Genomic DNA, 18,148 nt, shown 5'->3' with positions numbered 1-18,148 from the left:
TGAAGATGTGGAAAAAAGGCAGTTCTTGGGATATACTGTTCATTGGAATGTATATTAATTAGAACAGCCATTATGGAAAACACTATGAGATTCCTCACAAAGTTAAAAATAGAACTACAATGAAATCTAGCTGCCCCATATGCAAATATTCAATATATAGAAAAGAAACATCTGGATTCTGGTGGTCATTGTACCACTCACAGAAGTCCAGAAATGGACAGCTTTAGCATAGGTGGCCTGTAAGATCTGCCCTGCCTAAGACATCAGATGCAGTGGACATCTTCAGCACCCGCTCACCATCAAGCCTCTGGATGACACAGTTTGACCCTAATACCATGAAATGGAAACAACCTTAGTATTAAAAAATGGGTGAACAAATAGAGAAAATATAGGACACATAAGAGACACCTCTACTCAGACACAAAACAACAAAGCCCTGTTACCCATACCAATATGGACAAAACTGAAGATGATTATGTTACAGAAAGAGAAGCACACGACTTCAGTCTCCTGGGGCAGTGCAGACAGTTGTTCTCACAGAAACCGTGAGGCTGGAGAAACTGCCGTGACGAAGGGATGGGGCTGAGAAATAACTGACGGAGTTACACAAAAGGCAGACACTGTGTGCTGCTGTTGCTGCGGCACATTAGGGCAACTACAGAGCATAGTAATGTACTGTACATGTCAGAAACCTGGAAGAAAGTGTTCCTAAAGTTTCATCACAAAGAAATGATGAGTGTTTGAGGAGACAGGTTTAGTGGGATTTCAGTATTACATAATACATACCTGCAAAATGGCAAATGGTACCTGATTAATAAGTATGGTGTATATTTTTATGGGCAAGTTAAAAATAAATTTAAACATACATTTTGGCTGGGCGTGGTGGCGCACGCCTTTAATCCCAGCACTTGGGAGGCAGAGGCAGGCGGATTTCTGAGTTCAAGGCCAGCCTGGTCTACAAAGTGAGTTCCAGGACAGCCAGGGCTATACAGAGAAACCCTGTCTTGAAAAAAAAAAAAAAAAAATTCTGTAAGCTCAGTAAATTTGTTAAAGTGCTGCACACTAGCAATTTGGAATGCTTGTTAGGTGAGTCAAAGGTGAACCGTCATCCTACAGGCTGCTCTGCATTCTCAAGATTAAACTGTAAGATATTTAATGTGTTTTTACTGTTTGTTCTTTAGTTATGATTATATAAAAATTTATCCTGTGAAAATTCAAGAGAGCAACCTAGCCTGGCAGTGTTGGCACATGCCTTTAATCCCAGCACTCGGGAGGCAGGTGGATTTCTGAGTTGGAGGCCAGCCTGGTCTACAGAGTGAGTTCCAGGACAGCCAGAGATACACAGAGAAACCCTGTCTCGAAAAATCAAAGGGGTGGGGGGGTGGGAGAGAGCGAGCGCGATCATTCAACCTGGACTATATCCTAGACTCCGTGTCTCAAGGAAAGGAGCATGCTTGTGTGAGATAATGTCCTTTGAGAGCTCATTCGTACTCTCACCTTAACTTAGTACCTTTTCCTTATCAGACCGCATGGGAAGCACTGAGTGGCTCACTCACTGGCATGGCACTCATGCAGAGGACAAAGGACAACCCCCAGGAGGCCCTTCTCTCCTCTCCATGTGTACTCTGGGGACACAGAATGGCAACAATGGGGTTGGCAGGCTTAGGGACAAGTGCCTTTACGTACTACATGAGCAATATTTGTGAAGTTATAAGTCTGTGAGAGGAGGAGGACACTCCACTGAAGGCAGTGTTTCCAAATCACACTGTGTGTGTGTAGCTCCCATGTCTTTCCCTGCTGGGGAGCATAGGCTCCCTACTTAGAAGCTCATGGTGGGTGTTCTCAGCCGCGGGACGTTTGACAATGCCAGGGATATCATCAGATTGTTATTACTTGGGCTGTGCTATTGGAACCTAGTGAGTGAAGCCCACGGTGCTGCCAACCAAATACGCTGTAATACATAGGAAGACACGAGTATCCAGAGCTGGAGTGTAGCTCACCGGCAGAGCACTTGCCCAACATATGAATGACCTCAGAGCCACAGAAGAAGGGAAAGACATAATTACCTGATGCAGTGGCTCTCAACCTTCCAAGGCTGCAACTCTTTAATAGGGCTCCTCATGTTGTGGTGACTCCCAACCATAAAATGATTTTCATTGCTACTTCATACCTCTAAGTTTGCTACTGTTACTAGTTATAATGTAAATATATGTGTTTTCTGATGGTCTTAGGTGATCCCGTGAAAGGGTTGTTTAATCACCAAAGGGGTCAGCAACCTACAGGTTGAGAACTGCTGATCCAGCCTGTCAACAATACTGAGGGTAAAAAAATTCTAGCTTAATCTTTTCCTGTTATTTAACAGTCAGATATCTAACATTTTTTCATACTAATCGTTCTATATATCTAATAACTCAATTGCAGCCATCACCACAGGCTCTCACACACACAAAACCACCAGAAAACAAGAATGCTACCTTTTCCCAGTGTAGATTCAGCACTTGAGATGCAGGGAAGTCTTGCTCTATATTTTCTGCCATGGTCTGCACTGCTACCAGCTGCTCATCCATCTCCTGGAGCTTGGCAGTAAGATGTTCAAACTTCTGAGCAGCAGGGCTGGGAGTGGGACACGCGGCGGGGCTTGGAGGGGGACACACAGCGGGGCTTGGAGGGGGACACGCAGGAGAGCTTGGACGGGGACACACAGCAGGGCTTGGTGTGGGACACGCAGGAGAGGCATTCTGTAGCAGGGTCCAAAGCAGGGACTGTCCCACAGAGTCCAATTTTGTACTCTGTTCCTTGAACTGGAAGTTTTGTTCTAGTATATCTAAACAGAGAAAGATCAACATTAATTTTATTAAAGGAAAAAAGCCAACATGGACATTCTCATTTTAAGCCAATATACCATTAACTTTTCACATCTATCTTATTAAGAAATTTATAAATTCAATTCAGTGTCTACACTTCTGAAGTGTCTCTCTGTATTGAATTAAAGTCCTATACCAATGTAATCCCACAAAGCTCTACTCACACAGCAATTTGAACTGCACCTTTATACCTTTTTACACAGTGCGTCTAAAGCAACAGGTTCTCTCTGACGTTTTGGGAACAAAGCATTAGGCAGTAAAAGCTGGATTCAGCGCTGGCTACTGCTGACTCCCTGCAGAATGTGGGCAGCAGAGAACCTTGAAGACCGACTCACTGTCTCTCTGGCCGGCTGCCTCTTCCCTGGTTCCAAGCTGAGGGACCTGCACTTCCACATACCCACCACATTTCCCAGCCTGACAGTAAGCTAGGGCTGCTCTCCCTCCAATCCCGAGAAACATCCAGCACTGGTGACTGTCCCGCCTCCAGTCTCCAGGCTTATCCTGCTCCACTGTGTTTTCAGAATACTGACCTCAAAACAATATCCTAGTTTTCTCCTGGGTAGTCTCTCTCACAGGACGTATTAGAAACACAAATATGTTACTTTTCTCCCCAAAACCTTTCCATGTGTCTCTACTGCCTTCACTCTAAAGGTCTACAACTTTCCCTGTGTCTAACAATGGCAGACTTCTTCTACCTCTAAACCTTCAGTTCTTGCTACTCCTTTCAACAAATACTATATCTGCCTCTAAGAACAGTGAACGTCCCAAACCCAGCAGGCTCACAAAACTGCATGACTACACGCAATCCTCAGTCTCAGTGCAGTTAACCATCACCGTTGGTCTCTCTCCTTTAAACCACCTGAGGATGGCTGATGCTGTGTTGCTCAGGAATGTCAGCAGCCACCCCTCACAGCACTGACAAGTCTGTCCTGAGCATCCCTTTACTCTCTGTCTTCCTTTCTCCACAGGCTGACAATCTGCAATTACTTTTTCACTCCTAGTATTGGGTCCCTAAATAGTTACACAATGAGAAAGCCATCAAAAACAGATTTTTGCCTACTGTATTTAGCTCACAGAAGTTTTATGGAGTTCAAGGTTTGCAATGAAGTACTCTGAAAAATGAGAATTATAAAGAAATCTAAGTGGTGCTTTTTCCATGGTCTCTGGCCCTAGTCTTGGTCGGGCCTTCCCAAGAGAAGATGTTGTTAGTGCTCATCTTGCCCTGCTTACTCCTGATTCAGCTGGCTCTCATTTTTTTTATTATCTGTCTATTAATCTTAGTTCTCAGCAGCCTGAAGTACTACCTCTTATCTCCCTCAGGAAGATCTGGTGTACACAGACTTAAAAGAAAAAAATACAGCAGAAACCATGGCCTTGGCATGTAAGGAAAAGAGCTGGTTGAATTTAGAAATATATATGCTTATACAGAGATACATAGTCATGAACAATTCAAGAAAAAGAGTCTGTAAACTGGAAAGAGACCAAGAAAGGGAATATGGGAGGATCTGAAGGGAGAAATGGGACAGGCAATGATATAATTATATTACAATGTCAAAAATAAAATAAAAAAACCAAAAAACCAAAAACCTACATTACTAGTTGGTTACCATGTCCCTGTATTTCCTTTGTACTATTACAGAATTTCTTACACATGTATTTTACCTTGTTGGTGGGGGGTGGGGGTGGGGGCAGAGTGGGAAGCGTATATGGCACCCTGTGAGTGTGAAGGTCATAGGACACTTTGATCTTGGGATCTGTGGTTGACCTCAAGTTATCAGGCTTGAAAGCATAAGTGCTATTACTGCCCAGAAGTTCCCTTCTTTTCAAAGATGAGAATTCCTTGAGAACATCAAAATACTAAAGGGCTCTAACAAGATGCTTATTTCCAGCCTTATCACCTTGGGAAAGGTGTGCAGGTGTAGATCTGAAGTCTCCTTGCAAACTACTAAGGGTGCCAGGCTTGGAGCCCTGGCTGCACCTCATTTGTATACCTTACCCTGTCTCTTTCAAGTGCTTTTGCAAAGATCAAGTAGCAACACTTCTATCTTATGTAAAAGGAATGCAGGGAGCGCAGGCCATGCAGCAGCACGCCCTGGCTGTTTACCTCTGTCCTGCTGTCTGTCAGACGGCGGCGCCACTGAGGGAATCTCAGGCTCCTTTGCTTCGATGACACTTTTTCTCCAGCTTTCCCCACTCTGACAGGATTGGGTCACTTTTGCAGGTTCAGAAATTAAACCCCGAGTAGAGCTTGCAGATTCTATCAAGAGCACACAAACTCTGAGGGTCAGTGTCTAAGCCTGGCATCTGGAAAGCCAACAGAGCATTTCCAAATGTGAACAGCAGCAGGCCAAGGGGAAATGTATCTGGAGGAGATCTAAAAGGCTTAGGGTACGAATGTTAGCTAAAGACATTTTAGTGATTTAATTTGTTTTAAAGTAAGAAAAAATATTACCTTGACTTTGAAAAGTATGAGGAGGAGCGGCATCGACAATGGAAGCTGCCATACAATGTAACTCTGCCGAAGACGGAGCGTGTGGAGGGTGACTTTGCTGCTTGGTAACTTCATCTGAAGGCTCTTCACAGGCAGGTAATCCCAACAGATCGTCAGCTTCAATGTCAACCACATCTATATACTTGTGTCCAGCCTGAGTCAGACACAGAGGGAACATTCTTTTTCTTTCTTTCTTTTTCTTTTTACTTTAGAGGATCATAAAAGGGGTGGTGGCAGTACAGTTCACACTCCTCTTAATATTAACAAGAGGACGCATGCCTAACTTGGAGAAAGCAGCAGTTTATGGTACTAGAGGGCATAACACTTAAACTAATTTTCTTACAAAGGTATGCAGATTTTTACATTCATTTCACCCATAAAATGGGGCACTATATGGATGAGCATAGTAAGTTTTGACACATGGTTATTATTAAAAACCAATGCACAGACCAAGGCTATTACCATGTGAGGTGGGGAAGGAGACAAAGGTTTCTCTGCTATTCCACTGGGAAGTCTGACATTTAGATATATGTCTGGGATCAAAAGCTGTGGAACTTTCAAAGGTTCATGGCCTGGAAATTAAGGAAAGAAAGTCAGAAAGGTTAAATATGTCTGTAGTCATTAAGTTTCTAAGAATACATTTGCAGCAAACAACATAAAATGTATATTTCTTACAAACCTAAATAGATTAAAGAAAATTGACCTGCCAGGTGGTAGTGGTGCACACCTTTAAGCCTCGCACTCAGGAGGCAGATGAAGGTGGATCTCTGTGAGTTCAAGGCCAGCCTGGTCTACAAAGTGAGTTCCAGGTCAGTGAGGGTTGGACAGAGAAACCTTAGCTCAGAAAAAAAAAAAAAATTCTAGTCTAAGGGTGATTTTCTATAGGACAATTTTTTTTTTTTTGTTGCTGTTGTTGTTGTAAAAGCATGAGGTAGTTTAATGACGGAGTTCCGGGCCGACACATATCTCCCACAGGAGACAGAGGTGTCGACCACATGGTGGAGCCATAATGGCGGAGCTCCGGTTCGAAACGTATCTCACACAGGAGACAGTGGTTTCGACCCCGAGGCTTGGAAGCTAGGGACTTTTATAGAAAAGGGGTGGGGCTGGGGGAGGAATTGGCGCGGTTTCACATGATTGGTCCATTTAAACATTAACAGACTGTCAGAAGGGCGGGAGATAGGGAGGCACTAGGCCAGTCAGGACATGTGACGATGGGCCTGCCCAGGCATGTCCTGGCCTGTTCTGCTATGTTCTCAGCCCCAGGTTTCAAAGCTCACAAACAACTCTTTGGGCTATTTGACATAAATTACATGAATCACATGTCTTAAGTTTTATTTCCTTTCATTCCCCTCTTCTTCTACTAAGTAATTCTAATCTTAGAATTTTAGAAGTTATAGGACAATTTATAATCAAAGACAAAAACTACTTTTATGAATAACATCCATGAACAATAAGCTATGAAAATTGTAAAGAATATAATTTCCTATTTCTATTTTAAATATATTAGTTATTTTACTTAAGAGAAACATAAATATTAGCTGTATTTTAAAAACTTGCAATAGTTTATTTTCGCTGAGATATAATTCATACTTACATAGGACTCACTGCTAACTTTTATAGTTAAAATGTTTTAACATCTGATTTTCACTAGCTATTTGCTTCTTATTCAACAGTAAATAAAGAGGGTTACCACTACAGAGGTAAGCAGACAGTTGAGCTCTGTGCTTTGTTCTAGAACTCACATATCCTTTTCTAGCATTTATTTTTTAATAAAGTATTACTTTAAATTCATATGTAAAATGAAACTGGACATATTGGCTTTACTGAAAAACTGCTAATAAAGATGGAATTTAATGACAGATTATCTTTAAAAAAACAAAGAAAAAAATAAAGCAAAAATTATTTACATTGTCAACCTATCTCTATGAAGCCACTTTTCCTCGGTTAAACTGCTTTTGTAAGGGAGAGTGAGCATTAATGAGGACATAACTTTTTTAAGTGACCCTACCCTCAGAGAACAAAGCACTCACCTGAGCTTGCAGCCGTGGCTTGTGGGTTTTTACTACTTTCTGAATCAGCTTTTTGGGAAGGACCTTCCTTATCTTGTGTTTAAATTCAGATATATGAGGAAAAAAGAAAAAAGAGGAAAAGAATTTTACAAACAGGAACATTAAATAAAAAAATCCAGATAATTAGCTCATCTATATATAAGGTGCTGAGAAAATAGGTAGCCAGCTTAATGTAATTTTTAAGCAACATGACTATAGATTTCATTTTACTTAACTCTGAGCATGGTCTTACTCCCTAACCCTGGCTGACCTGGAACTTGTAAAGGTGCCCAGGCCAGCCTCAGACGCAGAGATCCCCTGCACGTCCCTTCTGAGTGCTGGGTTTAAAAGCGTGAGCCACTATGCTAGAGAAATATCCTAATCCTTAAAAAAGCAAAGACAAGCCACAAGCCGTGGTGCATGCTTTTAACCCCAGAACTCAGGAGCAGAGGGGCATGAGTCTCTGTGAGTGCAAGACCATCTGGGTCTACACAGCCAGCTCTAGGCCAGAGCCATATAATGAGACCCTGGCAGGAAAGAAAACAGCTCTAAAAACTGCCCAACATATCGATGCACTGAACAATCAGAAGCTAGCTAAATATTAGAAAAAGGAATATGCTTATAAAATACTCTGTCAATAGAAGAGAATGTATAATGTAAGTAGAAATCAAAAGAAATGCACCCAATGGTAATTTCAGACATGAGGTGGCTATAACATGTCCCATGCCATCCAATTTTCTTAGACTTAAACAATTATGTAACAACACAGTGAGGATTATTACATAATATAAAGTATTTAAACATCACTTCTTAGTTAGCATCGATTTTATTGAGCAACACTCGCATCACTTTCGACGTCGCTGCAAGTGTACTGAGATGCGATTCAGTACAAAGGAACAGCACGTTATGATACATTAGGAGGATGTCTAAGGTAACTGGAGAAACCAACCCTGGGACATGACAGTTACGCTTTCAGGGAAAAGCAAGGGCTACAGGAGTACCCAGGGCCAGGGGCTCAGAGATATCACAGAACTCTTTCACTGTGCCCCTTACCTGGCCATGCGAATGCAGGAGCTCATATGTGTCATATGTGTCATATGTGTCATAGCTTGCTAAATTAGACCAGTGAGTACTTAAGCATTTCATAAGGACACAGAGTCAGAGGAGATGCCATGAGTACTTGAAAGGTTCTATCCCCTCCTCCTCATGGTCATTTGCTCTAAGACTGACCACAATCTAGCCTTCTTCTCATGCCTGCTTCCCCAGCTGGAACCCAGGGCCTCTCACTCCAGAGCTATAATCCCAGTGAAAGAGGCTCATGGCCCAGGGGTCTAATTCACAACATTATTTGTACCTACTTGAAATCTGTAACACGTTAGTTTTCAACAACAAAAAAAACCTCTATGTTTCATTTAAATTTCAAGCTCAAGTTATTATAAATGCCATTTCCTTTTCGTTAATTAATTTATTCACTCTACATCCCAGTAACAGCCTCTCTCCCTCCTCTCTCCTCCTATCCTCCCTCCCCTATTTCGAATCTTCCCTAGGAGAATAACTCAAGGTAAATATCTAATATCACATAATTTTAAATTCCTTTTAAATCACTGTCTTAATGAGAAAGTATAAATACCTTAGCAAACTTTTTAAAGATGTAGTTTTTAAAAAATTATGTGTATGTTACTAGCTGGTACAAGACCCCCGACACATATAGAGCAGAAGACTGCCTGGTCTGACCTCAGTCAGAGAAGATGCACCTAACCCTCCAGAGACCTGAGGCTCCAAGGGAGTGGGGAGGTCTGGTGGGGTGGGGGTGGGCATGGGGACATCCTCTTGGAGATGAGGGGGAGGGATGGGATGAGGAATTGTCAGAGGGTGGACCAGGAGGGGGGGTGATGACTGGATTGTAAAACTTTCATAAAGTATACTAAGAATTTCACAAATTTCTATTCAGTGAACTGAACTCTTTTTTGCAATGATAGGCCATTAAATATAGCATTCACACAAAATGGACATTTTTAATCACCTAAAATATTGAAAATATTTTAATTTGCAGTGGGTTTTTTTTTGTGACTGGATATATTAATGTTCCTCTGAGTAGTATTGGCAATTGGTTCAGAAGAGAAACTCAATGAAATAAGAATAGTATTTATTCATGGTGATCAATTAAATTATTTGCCTAATTTAAGGAAACTAAATACTATGCATAACTAAATTTATTTGCAATTCTCAGTTTGATTTGAGGTAACAGAAGAGAGTCTAAGTCTACCTGTGGAATATGTTGTTTTATTTTCAGTGTTTAGGGTTACATTTAAACATAGTTGGTTTGGGAAAACGACATATAATTTTAAGTTAACCTGCATGCTGTAAATGTGTTTAAATAAAGGAAAATCTTTTTTGAAATGTAAATAATAAATAAATAAATAAATAAATAAATAAAAGTAGCCAGGCAGTGGTGGCGCACGCCTTTCATCTCAGCACTTGGGAGGCAGAAGAGGGTGGATTTCTGATTTCGAGGCCAGCCTGGTCTACAAAGTGAGTTTCAGGAGAGCCAAGGCTACACAGAGAAACCCTATCTCGAAAACAAACAAGCAAAAAAAAAAAAGTAATAAAAAAATTGGATGGATATGTTTCATCATGAATAAATGAGATAATCAATATAAAAAACAATCTGTGGGCCCACTGTCCTCTACCCCTGCATGGTGTACAACTGTGGGTCCCAGAGCGCTCTTGGAATAAAAGCCCTCTTGCAGTTTGCATCAAGACTGTTTCTCATGAGTGATTTGAGGTGTCACCTCTCCTGAGTCAGAACGTGGGGGAGTCCTCACATTGTGGGTCTTTCATTTGGTGCATTGGCTGGGAAACACGGCCACACCTCACACCCGAGAACCCACTTGGAGGTATGGGGATCCCCTCTGGAATGTGTGCGTGTTGGCTGGTGTCTCTGTTTTCTGAAAGGAATGTGCGCTTGTTGTGTTGGGTTGTTTGTCTGTGTCTCATCCTTTGTTTCTGAAGCATGGCGCAGCCTGAGTTTGGATCTGCCTGAGTTTTAGATTCTGATCCGCCTGAGTTTATTCTGATCAGCCTGAGTTTGGATCTGCCTGAGTTTGGTTTCTCTGGTTTTGGTTGTCCCAGTGGAAGTGGACGACATTGTTTGTAGACGATGGGGTTTTCTGAAACGAGTACTTTGTATTTGCAGCTGTCCTCTCAGGCCGTAAGGACTGGAGGACTATGGTTGGCAGACATGCTAGGAGGACCACAGGCTGCCACCCTGGGGGATGCCCTGGGAAGTGGGAAGAGCCAGGAACGCATGGTAGTCTCTGGAGATTGGTCAGATGGACTGAGTTCTGTTGTTGAAGTGGTAGCGTCCCCCTCTGAAGTCGTCTAATTCTTTTGCCTGCTTGTGGAGGACACGAAAGGGTCATGTGTGTCTGGATCTGTTGGTTTCTGTTTTGTGTGTTTTTGTGTATGTGTTTAGAGCTATGTGAAAATCTAGAGAAGCGAAGGTAATTTGTACTTTGTACCCTGACTAGAGATAGTTTACACATGAGAGAAGGGGTTTGAGAAAAGCAGTATTCTCCGACTATTTGGTGAGAGAGAAAAAGAAAAAGTAAATAGTATCAATTGATCTTTGGAGCCCTACACCTGTAGTGAGAAGTCTAGTGTGGCTGGAGAAGCCCTGCTAGGAGCTGATTGTAAACACTGCTCTTAAAGGGACCAGCAGCTTCTCAAGTTCTATGGTAAGGGAACTGATGGCTGTTTTTCCTACAAAATCTCTGTGCTTGTGATTATTGGATTCATCAGGTAACAAGGAGCTCCTCTCTTGAAATTACAGCTAGAAAAAATTAAGAATTTTGTTTGGTTTAAATAAGCAAATGTCTGCAGCCATTTCATTTTTGTTTCTGAATGGTTTTAAAGGTATAAGTATGTTTTATATGTCTTGGTTATAGATTATTGGCTCATAAGGTATTGGTTATGAATAAAAATTTGTAACATTGGTAACAGAAAGTTGGCTTAAAACTGGTAACTCTGGGTTGGAGTAATTTAAAACTACAACATGCAGCATGAGACAACCCGTGGAAACAGATCTCTAAAGATACGCCTGAATTGGGTAGTATTCTATGTAATTCTTACCTAGAAACCAGACTTATAAAAGATAGGATTTAGGGCAGTGTCTCTTTGAGGTATTGGGGGCTGCACCTTCTTGCATTTGTGTGCAGGAACAAGCAGCCAAACTTTGTAGCAAGTAATGTTTTTGGTGTTGATTTTTAAAGAAAATGGATTGTTTACAGTGTTAAAATTGGGTTTTGCTTCCCAAAATTGTGGTTGTGCTCTGGTGTTACAAGAGAAATCAAAAGTGAAGGCTTCTCCTGAATCAGAGCCACCAGCTAACCCAAGGGCTTCTCCAAAATCTATCCCGAGACTGAGAAGCCTCCTGAGTGGCCTAGTCCACTACCTCCCTCTTATCCACAGCCTCAACTGCCACCCCACTTGGGGCGGCGAGAAGCAGACCCGCTGCAGGTACACTGAGCTGCAGAGCTCAGAGTCCGGATGGACTCCAGTGGACCCGTCCAACCTTCAACCCCTTCAGTATTGGCCATTTTCCTCTGCTGATCTTTATAACTGGAAAACTAACCACCCCCTGCTCCTTTCTCAGAGGATCCCCAACGCCTCACAGGGTTGGTGGAGTCCCTTATGTTCTCTCATCAGCCTACTTGGGATGATTGTCAGCAGTTGCTGCAGATAAAGAGCGAGAGAGAATTCTATTAGAGGCTAGAAAAAATATCCCGGGAGCCGACAGGCAGCCTACACAGCTACAAAATGAGATGGACATGGGATTCCCTTTGACTCGCCCCAGTTGGGACTACAACATGGCTAAAGGTAGGGAGAGCTTGAAATCCTATCGCCAGGCTCTGGTCTCCTAGGCACCTCAAAATGGCCCACTAATTTCGCTAAGGTAAGAGAAGGTGTATTACAAGAGGTAGACAGTTACGTGATCTAGTGAAAGAGGCAGAGAAGGTGTATTATGTGAGGGGGGAGGTGGGAGGCAGAAGAAAGAGAGAGGTGGGAGGCAGAAGAAAAGAAAGAGAACAGGAGGGATCGTAGACAAGAGAGAAATTTGACTAGAATTTTCGCCGAAGTGGTAGGAGATAAAGAAAAAAGACAGGACCTAGACAGATAGGGAACCTGGGCAACAGAAGACCAATGTGCTTAACAGAATTAGGTGAGTTGGGGTACCGAGCCTCAGCTAAAAAGGCTCAGCTGTGTCAGACTGAAGTTACTTATTTGGGATACACCCTTCGAGACCGGAAGCAGTGGCTAAAGGAAGCCAGAAAAAAAAGACTGTAACTCAGATCCCCACCCCAACTACACCAAGGCAAGTAAGAGAATTCTTGGGTACCGCTGGCTTCTGCAGGCTTTGGATACTTGGGTCTGCAACCTTAGCTGCCCCGTTGTACCCCCTAACCAACGAAGGGGAGGTATTTGTGTGGACCCCAGATCACCAGAAAGCCTTTGATGAAATTAGACCCTGTTGCCAGCAGGTGGTTTTCTTGCCTGAAAGCTATTGCTGCCATAGCTCTACTTGTCAAAGATGCGGATAAGCTCACTCTGGGACAGCAAATAACAGTAGTGGCACCCCACGCTCCTGAAAGCATTATCTGATAGCCCCCTGACCGATGGATGACCAACGCTCGAATGACACATTATCTGAGCTTTGTTGACTGAATGAGTGACCTTCACTCCCCCTGCTCTTCTCAATCCCGCTACCCTACTGCCCGAGACTGATGACCCTTCACCTACTCATCACTGCGCTGACATTCTTGCAGAAGAAAATGGAACTCAAAATGATCTGAAGGATCAGCCTTGGCCTGGGAGTCCGAGCTAGTACACGGATGGCAGTAACTTAGTGGTTGAAGGTAAGCAGAAGGCAGGGGCAGCAGTGGTGGACAGAAAGCAAGTGATCTGGGCCAGCAGCCTCCCTGAAGGGATGTTGGCCCAGAAAGCCGAACTTGTGGCTTTGATACAAGCTCTACGAATGGCAAAGGGGAAGTCTATCAACATCTACACTGACAGCAGGTATGCTTTTGCCACTGCACGGAGCAATATAGAGACAAAGAAGGCTGTTGACATCTTCAGGGAAAGACATAAAAAATAAAGAGAAAATTTTGATCCTCCTCGAGGCCATACACTTGCCAAAAAGGTGGCCATTATACATTGTCCAGGACACCAGAAAACTCGAGATGCTGTGGCTAAAGGGAATCAGATGGCTGACCTAACTGCCAAACAGGCGGCCCAAGGAGCAATGATCCTGGCAGTCAAGGAGCCTAAAGATTATTATGATGTCAGAGAGACCAGCTTTAGATACACCCTCGAGGACTATCAAGTTATGGACAAATTAGGACTGTTAAAGGAAACCTCGTATGGGATAGTAAAAACAGAAGAAGGAAAAAGTAGTTCTCCCACGGGAAGAAGGACACAAGTATGTTACCAACTTAAATTACTTGACCCACTTGGGGGCCAAGAAATTAAAAGGTGTGGTCAGGTCCTATGTTATAGGACTCTCTGACTTGGCAGAAGAAATAGTCAAAAGCTGCAAGGCCTGTGCTATGACTAATACAAGACACTACATGTATACTCCTGAGAAGAGGCTTGGGGTGACCTGCCTGGGGCCTACTAAAAGGTAGATTTTACAGAATCTAAGCTAGCTAGATATGGCAACAAGTACTTATTAGTGTTTATAGACACCTTTTCAGGCTGGGTAGAAGCTTTTCCCACCAGGACTGAGACAGCCAATGTGATGGCCAAGAAGATCCCAGAAGAAATCTCCTGAGGTTTGGGATACCCAAGGTAATCGGGTCTGATAATGGATCTGCCTTTGTTGCCCAGGTAAGTCAGGGGCTAGCCAAGATATTGGGGATTAATTGAACAGGCCCCAAAGCTCAGAACAGGTAGAGAGGATGAATAGGATCATTAAAGAGACCCTTACCAAATTCACAGCAGAGACTGGCGCTAATGATTGGATAGCTCTCCTACCCTTTGTGCTCTTCAGGGTTAGAAACACCCCTGGTCAAGTTTGGGCTGACCCCCTATAAGTTACTCTACGGGGGGCCCCCTCCACTGGCAAAAATAGCCTCTGTACATAGTGCTAACAATGCTGCTTTCCCAGCCTTTGTTCTCTAGGCTAAAGGCGCTTGAGTGGGTGAGACAGTGAGTGTGGAAGCAGCTCCAGAAGGCCTACTCAAAAGAAGAAGACCTGCGGGCTGGTGAGATGGCTCAGTGGGTTAGAGCACCCGACTGCTCTTCCGAAGGTCCAGAGTTCAAATCCCAGCAACCACATGGTGGCTCACAACCATCCGTAACGAGATCTGACTCCCTCTTCTGGTGTGTCTGAAGACAGCTACAATGTACTTACATATAATAAATAAATAAATCTTTAAAAAAAAAAAAAAAAAAAAAAAAAAGAAGAAGACCTGCAAGCCTCACATTGCTTCCAAGTTAGAGATTCAGTCTACATTAGATGCCACCGTGCAGAAAACCTTGGAAAGGCCCTTATCTTGCACTCTTCACCACCCTACTTTCTACCCTTATGGGACCCCTTTTGATTTTGCTTCTGCTTTTAATTATAGGTCCATGTGTGTTAGAGAACAAGACTTAGTACAGTGCAGCTTTTAGTTTTCAGACAACAGTACCATGCCCTAAAGGATCAAGTGTGCCAGGGAGAAGATAGTGTCTAGTTCCAAGATTAGAACTACTAACAAGTAGAAGTGGGGAATGAAAAAGTGAGACATAAAAACAATTCTAGGCCTTTAGGCCCAGGCTTGAGAATGTGACTTTTGTGACTCAATGCTCCAAGGCATGCTAATCATAAAACAGATAGCTACATTCCTCCACCCACCTACTTCCTGTGTTCAGGGAGTTTTCATTCAAAGAAAGTCACCCTGACCCACCCTGACCTTTGCTGGAACCCGCTATGCAAATGTGCTATTGTTAGAGGCTTATAGAAAACTGTCTTTCCACTTCCTTGTGACTCTTAACTGGTATTTTTGGTATTTTCCAACAATGCCCTCCCCACCCCCTTGAGTTGTGTTTTGTTTTTTTTTTTCCTTTAAATACCCCCTGACCCAGCTACTGGGGGGGGTCACAGTCCTCTACCCCTGCATGGTGTACAACTGTGAGTCCCAGAGTGCTCTAGGAATAAAAGTCCTCTTGCAGTTTGCATCAACAAACAAAAACAATCTGTGTATGTCAGTATGTGCACTGGCATAAGTATAGATGCCCGCAGAGGGCAGAAGACTGCATCAGATCCCCTAGAGCTGAAGTAACAGTTATTTGTGAACTGCCTGACATGGATGCTAGGAACCAAACTGGTTCTCTGGAAGAACAGTAACTGCTCTTACCCTCTGAGCTATGCCTCCAGCCGCAATTTATAAAGGTTTTTAACTTTTAAAGTATTTACCTGGGTCTGTGTTTGTACTCGCATCATGACTTCCCACTGCTTTCTTTCGTACAGAGGCCATGAAATGCAGTCCTGCTGAAGTATTAATATCATCTTCTAACATTTCTTAAATATAAAACAAAATGCAGAAAGCAATCACTAAGAGCCAACGTTGTCAGTGGAAGCACAGTAACTGGAGGTGGGCGTCGGGATGTTATCCACGTACACTGTCTACATGAGGTACTGTATAAACTACATCTTGAAGACACAGTGAATCAAACCCACACTTGTAGAGGACACTATAGGTCACACCCAGAAACCTAGAGCCTTCTGCTCTAGCTAATGAAGATCCAGTAGGAGCAATGTGATGAGATCGTTATTGTAGGAAACCCACCCATCCAACACGTGGAAAGTAGAATTGAATGGATAAAGCTGAGAACAGTCAGATAAGGCTTCCATAGCAGGACTACCAGAGAGGTAAGGAAGGCTAGGACTGGTTACTGCGTAATCAGGGAAAGTAAAAGGCAGAACTTGGGGGTTTTTGGTTCGGTTAATATTAATATAAATGGAGAAATGTTCTTTGGTATAGCACAATACACATCCACTGGTGTACTACACACTTGTGTAAAACTGGCATCATACAAGTGACACTGTTCTAAGCGGATTCATGTTTTTTAACATATGTGTACGTTCTATGAAAAATTCAACGTTGGGCATATTCTCCCATAATTTCCTTATTTAGGCCTTTTTTGTTCTATTTGACATACTAATTAACTACATCAGTCTACTGCAAAGCTTAGAAAACTTTCTCTGTAGGAACTCCTCTACTTTGTTATGGTCAGAAAGCTGTGAGAGGTTATGTTTCAGTAAAACTAGATTCATAAAATTAGGCATGGTCTAGAGCAGGCTTTGATATCAACCATTACTCTACTGGATAAAACATGAAGTACAATGACCCTCCACCTTGTTAAACAGAATAGGAAAGTTACTGTGGTGGTTTGAATGAAAATGGCCCCGTAGGCTCATATATTTGAATACTTAGTCACCATGGACTGGAACTGTTTGAAAGGATTAGAAGAACTGGGGAGGTGTGGCCTTGTTGGAGGAAATGTGTCCCTGGGATTAGGCTCTGAGGTTTCAAAAGCCCACACTAGCTCTGTGTGTGTCTTTGTTTCTTTGTCTCTCTGTCTCTGTCTCTCTCTCTCTGCTTGTGGATATAGCTCTCAGCTACTGTTCCAGAGCCATGTGTACCACTCATGCTTCCTGCTGTGATGATAATGAGCTGTTCCAATCAAATACTTTCTCTTGTAAGAGTTTCACTGCTACATAGTGGTGGTGCTCACCTTTGACCCCAACACTCAGGAGGCAGGGACAGAGGCAGAAAGCTCTCTGAGTTTGATGTTAGCCTGGTCTATGAAGTGAGTCCCAGGACAGGCAGGGATACACAGAGAAACCCTATCTTGAAAAACAAAAATTAAACAAAAGACTTGTGTGGTCATGGTATCTCTTCACAGCAATAGAACATGAAAACATTAATATACTATTTTTATATTAATTTCTTTCTTTTTTAAAAAAATTCCTGAGACAGGGTTTCTCTGTGTAGCCCTGACTGACCAGGATCTTGAATTGTAGACTTGAAACTCCTGAAAAACCTGAGATCCACCTGCCTATGCCTTCCAAGCGCTGGGATCAAAGCTATGTACCACCATGCCCGGCCTTATTACCTTTACTTCTAAACAGCCAACTTAACACTAAACTTAGACACTACATTAGTCATTTGTATACATACCAAAAGGAATGTCAAATTTATCCAAATGCTGAGAATCATGATGTCCTAGTTGTTCCTAAATGGAGCACAAAATAATTAATCTATTAATAACTCAAAGGCATTTATTATTTTTGAAAAATATATCTAATACCTATAAAGACTGAATTCCTTATAGATTCAATTCCTATCATTTTAGGTAAAACTGCTTATTCTATCTAGTTATTTATTCTGTCAAAGCAACTGTATAAAAAGTTCATGAAATCCACAAGTAATAAAAAAAATAATATTACCAACCTAATACCAGCTTACTAATTACCATGTACAAATCTCCACAGCAGGGTAGACTTGATGCTCAAACTATACCCCTGTCCTGCTAAAGTCCTTAATGGACTCAGAAGACATCTGACTGAGTGCCACCAGACACACTCATGGGAGGACTTAATGAAAAAGCATGGCTTTAAGAACATACACATAAATTATGTATCTCCTTAATGTTTGTTCCAAATTGAATGAATGGTTAAATAGGTTTGACTTATAATA

General features: G+C 42.4%; 1 protein-coding gene across 16 annotated transcripts in view; it reads right to left on the bottom strand.

Moving 5' to 3' along the window:
* Cplane1 (ciliogenesis and planar polarity effector 1) overlaps positions 1–18,148 on the bottom strand; it is a 102,134-nt gene that overhangs the window by 21,429 nt on the left and 62,557 nt on the right. For 15 of the 16 annotated variants that reach the window (XM_011245335.2, XM_030248797.1, XM_006520001.3 and 12 more), the window contains 7 exons: positions 17,630–17,684; positions 15,862–15,966; positions 7,389–7,460; positions 5,818–5,927; positions 5,317–5,509; positions 4,969–5,121; positions 2,475–2,824 (listed from right to left, as the gene is read on the bottom strand). In XM_011245335.2, coding sequence (XP_011243637.1) covers positions 2,475–2,824; positions 4,969–5,121; positions 5,317–5,509; positions 5,818–5,927; positions 7,389–7,460; positions 15,862–15,966; positions 17,630–17,684 — 1,038 coding nt within the window. The remainder of the gene's footprint in view (positions 1–2,474; positions 2,825–4,968; positions 5,122–5,316; positions 5,510–5,817; positions 5,928–7,388; positions 7,461–15,861; positions 15,967–17,629; positions 17,685–18,148) is intronic. The other variant, XM_006519999.3, reaches the window with a different exon arrangement.

The sequence above is a fragment of the Mus musculus genome, chromosome 15 (genome assembly GCF_000001635.26).
Source record: "Mus musculus strain C57BL/6J chromosome 15, GRCm38.p6 C57BL/6J".
Lineage (NCBI taxonomy): Eukaryota > Metazoa > Chordata > Mammalia > Rodentia > Muridae > Mus > Mus musculus.
This window is presented reverse-complemented; position numbering and strand designations above follow the sequence as displayed.